Genomic DNA, 8,690 nt, shown 5'->3' on the forward strand with positions numbered 1-8,690 from the left:
AGTACATACTTCTAATGTACTTGTCCGCCTTCATACCGCCTGCAGCTTAGAAGCGCTGTTTTTTTTTATGATTTTAAAGCAATGTGATGTCATAATATTCCTACAACATTAAATTCATATACAGTTCATGCAAATGGATTCATCATACATTTCGCGAAGCCACGAGTATATCACTTATATTAAATTCAGTCGACTACACAAAAAAGGGAACCAATAACGAACAATAAAATTGTTAATTTTGAAAACACTAATATGTAACATATTAATGAAACAAATTAAGATTTATAGAACACTAAATAAATAAGACGGGTCGAACGGTAATATACAAAGGGATATCATTTATAATTTCATCAGGATATACAAAACATTAATTTACATCATGTTACACAAAATGTCACCGGAAAATAACAAGAACCGCATATTTATTAACTTACTAGGAAATTTAAAAAATGTCATAGAATTAGACCTTTATTATTGCAATCTAACGAAAGTTTACAAATTTCTTAAAACATTTTTTAAAACCTGCGGTTCTTGTTTTTTTCTGATGAGAGAGAGAGAGAGAGATACATTGAACAGTTAACAAGTGTTCTCAACTCAACTTCAATAATTTAGAGGACTTCAAATTGGAGATGTTTTATTATGATTTTTGTCATTTTGTCACTGATTGAGTTGATATTGACGAGATCATAGATCTACGTGAGGAAAAATTATACTGCTTATTGCTGCCAAAACTATCGCTGTTTCGCTTTTTATTATGTCGTGAAACGGGGCAGGAATAGTTTATCGTGCGATACAAACTTCGTCGGTTGCTGTCATTGTATACATAAAATTGAGTCCAGGGTACATATATATTAAAAACGTCAGTGGCAAAAATTCATTTCATTCACTCACCAACAGAAGCATTGACTAATCCACTTCAATTTGTTCACCTAACTATCTCTTAAATATCCTGCGCACTGCTGGAACTGGCGTTCCGTGTCCGTTTACTGCCCGACGCACTCTTATTCTTATGTCTTTTAGCACTGTCTTCTTCACTAACACTGTTACACCTTTGTTTCGGGCTCATCATAGTATCCGAGCTGACCGACTCCCGTTGTGATTTCTTGCGTTGTCGCTTGGGAACGTTTTCGCCTATGTGCATTTCGTTGAACAGCCGCTGCCTCGCTTCCCAATGTAGGTTTTGACGTTGCATTACGTCTGGGTATTTCGCTTCGAAGGCGAGGTCTGGGGGTAAGAGTAACTCCCAGCCGTTGGCGGGGTTGTATTTGGCCACAGAACTGAGGACTTCGGTGACTTCTCGAGGTGGGAGACGTACGGCCGCGGCGACCTTCCGCCGATCCACGTACGGCAGTTGGGTGAACAGGTACAGCTGGAAATGATAGGACAGATTGAAATGATCGTTATTGTGTGCCTTTCAATAAAACTATAAACTGTGCAGTGGAATCTAAACCTGGAGTTGATAAGCCTCTTCCGCCAAATTCCAAATCTTGAGTCAGCTTCTATTAGCTATCACATGCTTCTTTAGCAGATTGCGATACTGTCTATATTATCAGCAGAATCCTATGAGAGTGACGGTTCACTAATTGATTGCCTCCTGCGATTTAGTGATACATTGTTTAACAAAAGCTCAGATTAAGACTTAGAAAAAACTTAGGAAAGAATATTTATTTTTCAAACAAATAAAAGCTGGCGGGCCTCGCGAACACGTCGCTGGAGCACATGTCTGTATATATCTATACACTCACCACGTGGTCGCGGGCGGCGCACAGCGCGCGCTGCGGCACGCTGGCGGGCCTCGCGAACACGTCGCTGGAGCACATGTCTGTATATATCTATACACTCACCACGTGGTCGCGGGCGGCGCACAGCGCGCGCTGCGGCACGCTGGCGGGCCTCGCGAACACGTCGCTGGAGCACATGTCTGTATATATCTATACACTCACCACGTGGTCGCGGGCGGCGCACAGCGCGCGCTGCGGCACGCTGGCGGGCCTCGCGAACACGTCGCTGGAGCACATGTCTGTATATATCTATACACTCACCACGTGGTCGCGGGCGGCGCACAGCGCGCGCTGCGGCACGCTGGCGGGCCTCGCGAACACGTCGCTGGAGCACATGTCTGTATATATCTATACACTCACCACGTGGTCGCGGGCGGCGCACAGCGCGCGCTGCGGCACGCTGGCGGGCCTCGCGAACACGTCGCTGGAGCACATGTCTGTATATATCTATACACTCACCACGTGGTCGCGGGCGGCGCACAGCGCGCGCTGCGGCACGCTGGCGGGCCTCGCGAACACGTCGCTGGAGCACATGTCTGTATATATCTATACACTCACCACGTGGTCGCGGGCGGCGCACAGCGCGCGCTGCGGCACGCTGGCGGGCCTCGCGAACACGTCGCTGGAGCACATGTCTGTATATATCTATACACTCACCACGTGGTCGCGGGCGGCGCACAGCGCGCGCTGCGGCACGCTGGCGGGCCTCGCGAACACGTCGCTGGAGCACATGTCTGTATATATCTATACACTCACCACGTGGTCGCGGGCGGCGCACAGCGCGCGCTGCGGCACGCTGGCGGGCCTCGCGAACACGTCGCTGGAGCACATGTCTGTATATATCTATACACTCACCACGTGGTCGCGGGCGGCGCACAGCGCGCGCTGCGGCACGCTGGCGGGCCTCGCGAACACGTCGCTGGAGCACATGTCTGTATATATCTATACACTCACCACGTGGTCGCGGGCGGCGCACAGCGCGCGCTGCGGCACGCTGGCGGGCCTCGCGAACACGTCGCTGGAGCACATGTCTGTATATATCTATACACTCACCACGTGGTCGCGGGCGGCGCACAGCGCGCGCTGCGGCACGCTGGCGGGCCTCGCGAACACGTCGCTGGAGCACATGTCTGTATATATCTATACACTCACCACGTGGTCGCGGGCGGCGCACAGCGCGCGCTGCGGCACGCTGGCGGGCCTCGCGAACACGTCGCTGGAGCACATGTCTGTATATATCTATACACTCACCACGTGGTCGCGGGCGGCGCACAGCGCGCGCTGCGGCACGCTGGCGGGACTCGCGAACACGTCGCTGGAGCACATGTCTGTATATATCTATACACTCACCACGTGGTCGCGGGCGGCGCACAGCGCGCGCTGCGGCACGCTGGCGGGCCTCGCGAACACGTCGCTGGAGCACATGTCTGTATATATCTATACACTCACCACGTGGTCGCGGGCGGCGCACAGCGCGCGCTGCGGCACGCTGGCGGGCCTCGCGAACACGTCGCTGGAGCACATGTCTGTATATATCTATACACTCACCACGTGGTCGCGGGCGGCGCACAGCGCGCGCTGCGGCACGCTGGCGGGCCTCGCGAACACGTCGCTGGAGCGCGGCAGCCACAGCCCCCGCACGCACTGCGCGTGCGCACTCAGCGCCGACACGAGGCTCGCCTCGCTCGGGGGGCCTTCCGGGGTGCGGATCAGGGCGCGGATGTCCGCGAATGTGAGCATTTTTGCTGGAAAAATTTATATAAATGAGCACCTGGCACCACCTTCTCCGGACGAAAAAGGTTTATCTATTATTTATTTCTATCTTTGTGGTTAATAGAAATAATAAAAAGAGAGATAATAAGACTTATGCCTCGTCAACATTCGCGAATGCGGGTAGTGTTGTGAGAAAGGGTACATTTAATATATGTATGTGTGAAATAGTATATATCACAAAGGTAGTATGCAGAGATCATGGCAAGTGGAAAGAACTAGTCTCAGCCTCAGCCTACCACTCCGGGAAAGAGGCGTGATTTTATATATGTACGAGTATGTGAAACAGAAAGTGTTCATACCGTTGATAAGCAGTTCCCGTATCTGTTCCCCCAGGGGCGGAGTCCCGGCGGCCGCGACGCCGGCCTCGTCGGCGGGCGGCGGCGGCACCAGCGCGCGCACGTACTCGCGGGGGCGCAGCCCGAGCGACGACCCGCCTGATGTGTTCGCGCTAAACAGCTTCAGGCGCTCCAACTATGTACGTACATACATATGGTCACGTTTATATCCCTTGTGGGGTAAGACAGGGCCAACATTCTTAAAAAGACTGATAGGCCACGTTCAGCTATTTGGCTTAATGATAGATATTAATCCAACTATATTCATATTCATTTATTTAATAAATATATGTATGTATTTGTAAATTAACGTCTGGTGAAAATTGTTCCGCCGCTTCTTCTACTACGCTACACGAGCGCTTAGGAAGCGATAGAAGATTTAATAAGTTGTATTCACGTCATAAAGTGAAAATAAATCTATTTCAAGGAACATAAGTAGCTTTATGTTACTTTGTTACTCCTGCCCCCGAAGAAAGTCACGCACGCGCGTTTTTGTGGCGCAAAAACTATAGCTGCTCCGCTTTTTATTATGTCATAAAACGAGCCAGCGATAGTTTTGCGCGCGATAAAAACGACGTCGCACGTGCCATCCTCCAGGCTGGAGGTTTAATCTAGCACTGTAGCATTCATCCTCCAGGCGCTGGAGGTTGAATCTAGCACTGCAGAATTTTTCATCAAAATTGTTGGTATAGTTTTAAAGTTTTTAACATAAGTTAATATAACTTACATCTGCCTGATCGCTGTCTGAATGTCTCCACATAGCGTCATACCATGGTTCTCCTAATACCTTGTGGCTAAGCGCTTCATACGACTTCTCCCGCGCCTTCTTAGCAACCTCTGTCTCTTGACGAGCAAACTTCACTGTCACCTGTTAATTTATATAACATTTTTTAAATACAACAGGTATTAAACACGCATGTAACGTACCTTTATTCTACCTCGAACGATCGAATATTGCTACAATGATCGGTGATCACCGGCCTAATGACGGAATCGGCCGAGATAAAATAAAGGTGCGTTATGTGCGCATTTAAAATTTGTAGTATTTATAAATAGTATAAAGAAACACAGGTTTCAATTCTACTACTGGTTACTAGATATGAACACCACGCTGTCGCGTCGCCGTAACTTAACATCAGCGCACTGCCGCCGGGAGAAATACTCGTCATGCCGAGCGCGATTAAAATATTATTTAAAAAAAAAGAATTCCGAATCTCAGTTACAAGTTCTGCAAAACAATAATTTTCACTCTGATCTGTCTTAGGCAGCTTCGTACTATGTTTATTATCTGCAGTGCAGACATGTACTTACCATGGACTTAAATTTCAATTCATATGCAAATTTTTATTCATTATTATGGGACATTTCAAACATAACATAATAATCCTCGCCTTTTTGATCATGGGCCTTATATTTTGGTGGACTGAATGAAATTGGGATAAGCCCGCCATTGTACATATTCTTCTTAATGCAATAACTGTTTTGAAATTTGTTATATTTCTTTTTATGTGCAATAATAAGTTTACAAACAAACAAACAATCATATTTTTCAATACCTGTTGAGCTTCCGGTTCTTTTTCTTCTTCATCTGAATCCTCTGCTTTATTTTTATCATGCTTATTTTTATCTTGTTTATCATAATAAGAATATGATGGCCTCATTTGTACGATACCTGTATAAAAAAATATTTTGGATCATATGATGTATAATGTATAAACATTCTAACAACTAAATTAATATAATGTAGAATTTCAATTCTTTTTTAACTTTTATCACTTGGATGTGATTCGGGACCCCCAAGTGAAATTGAGCGAAATGATCACTGGTACCCCCAGAGAAGGAAAATGCAACTGTGAGGCATCTCCGGAGAAAAGTGGCACGAACAGATTCCAGTGGAAATGTTAAGAGGCCTATGCCACAAAACACTCTAAATTGCGAGACATACTGTAAAACAACCTATTGTCATTACATATCTCCAGAAATAAATACATACATACATTTTGCCTGCTGTGGTAAAAGAAATTGAAAATTAAAATTCAATTGTTATTAGTTTAAAATTATTAAGGAGTGGAACAATAAACAGGTTGAGATGGAAATTACCCATCTATACAGAACAATAACATTTACATGTTTAAATTGATCGATGGTAATCACAAACCTTTGTGGTTTCGCTATGCTTAGTATATCTGAATGTTTTGTAAAAATTTTATTACATTATTAATTAAACAATAATAATAATAAAACATAGCAGTGCCGTGTGGTTCCTGGCACCAGTACAAAAAAGAATAGGACCACCCCATCTCTTTCCCATGGATGTCGTTAAAGGCGACTAAGGGATAGGCTTACAAACTTGGGATTATTTTTTTAGGCTATAGGCTAGCAACCTGTCACTATTTGAATCTCAATTCGATCATTAAGCCAAATAGCTGAGCATGGCCTATCAGTCTTTTCAAGACTGTTGTCTGTGTCTACCCCACGAGGGATATAGACGTGACCATATGTATGTATAAAACATAGGTTATACATTGTTTTATTTATTCGTAGCTTGTCAACTAACAAAAGTGTCTTAGATTTATGTATTTTAATCTATTCCTTTATTGTTCGCGTATGTTTCACACATAAATTTTTTCTTAATCCCAGAATTTTTGGCAATTTCATTGCAGAATTTCTAGCAATTTTCTATGCTCTATATAAAAACCTTGTACACCAAAAACCTACTTTAAAAAACCAGTTGATTTCTAAAACTATACAATTGATGTTTTATTACAAACAGCTACAAAACATTAATATAACTATATTGATTTACAAAAAATAACCTAAAAATGAAATATACTTCTGATACCTACCTTGTATGGGAGTACAGTGTATCTCTTTGTCCTGTAATATGGCCACCGCATAGTGCTTTGTTTCTGTGCATGGTGTACTGCTCTCATACACTATTTTATCCATGATTCCGTTTCTAAAATACTGCGATTTATCCTTGTCTTTAACATGCCGAATTGATTCCTAGTAACAGAAAATTTCACGTAAAGTTACATCAAGTTATACCACTTTTATAAATACAAAGACCAAGTTTTGTAGTATACCTGATATCCATCTGTGTTAATAGCTATCTGCTCGCCTTTTGAATCGCTAAACTTGTCGCTTGTGGTGTCTAAACCGACTTCAAGTCGAACTAATTTGTTTTTAGGCTTGATTGATGCATTCACCACTTGGACGTTCTTCCAGTCCCGATTAGCTGGTCTCACGGGATATTGGTATATGTACAAATTTTCAGCCAGGGCCTGCGATAAGTATACTGGTATCTGTAACATTAAATAGTTAATTGAAAAAGACTGAAAACCTTTATTTCTACAACATAACATAACCTCATCTATTAACACATTGCGCTCAGTGCCTCGATAGTATTATTACCTCTTGTACTACCGGATCATCCTCTTCCATTATTACTACGTTTTATTCTCGGTTATAAAGTAGAACAATCCATATTATTTGCAAAATTTTATGATCACACTGCTAAGTTGTTACTAACGAGGAGCTAGGGCAAAGCACGGATTAAAAATGACTTTTTTTTTTATTTCACAATGCGGTTGACATTGACACCTGTTAGTGTTGGCAATCGATACTTATAGAAAACCGAAAATTCCGAATCTTGTTGAATCTGTATCCTGGACGCGTACATAATGTTAATGTGTCGTAAAGTTGCGATCTTCCGTAGTTTGCTTATACTAGTTTGCTTGTAGTAGTAGTATTGTAATCTATATAACATTTCTCTAAGCGTGAAGCTCAGGCTAACTTCGATGGGCGTCGGACAGGTTAAAGTAAAAGTTAACAAAAGTCATTCTAAATGCTTTTGAACCTTCTTCTTAGAAATCTGTTCAATAAAAGGAAAATAATTTTTCTTTGAAGTTTCGTAACCGTGACAGAAACGTTGTCACAATCTGTAAAGAACGTTTGCTGTGTTTTTTCTTTAATTTTTTATATTGTTCCAAAGAATTTTATTATTCATTACTTAATTTGGGATAGATACAGTTAAGATACCAAGAAATGATTTCATTATAATATAAATATATATAAAATATATCAAGATGTCTGATATGATCATAAATGGTAATCAACTGTCGTCATCTTTGTAATTTACGTATTTGCGTGATTTTGTGTTGAGCTCATTACTGTTATGTCCTATAGTTTTATATTAATTAATTGTTTTTCAGATTCTGTTCCTGTGGACAAAAAATGGAATGAATTGATAAAGTACAATATATTTATTATGAAGTTGGTTGAATTTGTAAGTACCATCGTCTTTAAAGGATTGCTTTGAAATAGCTTAACTCACATCAATACCTCAATAAATTATTTATATAGACCGTAAATCCGAATAACTGAGAAGGTTTCAGCCCTTTTTTATATTTCAGTTCTTCGATAGGTTTATAGGTCGATACGCATAATATTAAGGCGTTACTAGGAGGAAACGTTTAAAACATAAAATATAATAATAAATGATTTTAAGGTATATTTTTATGTTTAGCTGTTTCAAAACAATCTACAACTGTGCAGAAATTATTACTATTTTATGATGCATAATATCTTTAGGGTCGTTAACGTAATTTATGACATCAAACTTTGTAATGACATCTATGTCATTTTCTTCTAAGAAAAGAGATAAAAATACTAACCTCAGGTTAATAATGGTGTTATTAAAAGTTTCTCAAAATTTCTTTTAATTACTTTGTGTTGTATCATTCGATAAAATACAAAATTCTAAGATATTGTTTCATACTGCAAAGTCTACCTATACAGA

The 8,690-nt window shown here is 42.0% G+C and overlaps 1 protein-coding gene across 1 annotated transcript; it reads right to left on the reverse strand.

The window, feature by feature from the left end:
• Positions 1-454: 454 nt before the first annotated feature.
• On the reverse strand, positions 455-7,460 carry LOC106142563 (DNA-directed RNA polymerase III subunit RPC5). Its single transcript, XM_013344360.2, has 8 exons — positions 7,304-7,460; positions 6,976-7,194; positions 6,736-6,895; positions 5,446-5,561; positions 4,617-4,757; positions 3,854-4,025; positions 3,330-3,526; positions 455-1,369 (listed from the first exon to the last, which is right to left on the reverse strand). Exons 1-8 carry the CDS (start codon positions 7,331-7,333, stop codon positions 941-943), a joined length of 1,464 nt encoding a protein of 487 aa, XP_013199814.2. The 5' UTR covers positions 7,334-7,460; the 3' UTR covers positions 455-940.
• Between the last annotated feature and the right edge of the window lie 1,230 nt (positions 7,461-8,690).

This window comes from Amyelois transitella, chromosome 12 (assembly GCF_032362555.1).
Source record: "Amyelois transitella isolate CPQ chromosome 12, ilAmyTran1.1, whole genome shotgun sequence".
Lineage (NCBI taxonomy): Eukaryota > Metazoa > Arthropoda > Insecta > Lepidoptera > Pyralidae > Amyelois > Amyelois transitella.

Excerpts from the sequence above, each read along its gene's own strand:
- LOC106142563 (XM_013344360.2), bottom strand. The coding sequence starts at position 7,333 with ATGGAAGAGGATGATCCGGTAGTACAAGAG. Across the intron at positions 5,562-6,735 it reads ACACTGTACTCCCATACAAG|GTATCGTACAAATGAGGCCA; the intron begins GTAGGTATCAGA and ends TTTTTTATACAG. Across the intron at positions 4,758-5,445 it reads AAGAACCGGAAGCTCAACAG|GTGACAGTGAAGTTTGCTCG; the intron begins GTATTGAAAAAT and ends ATAAATTAACAG.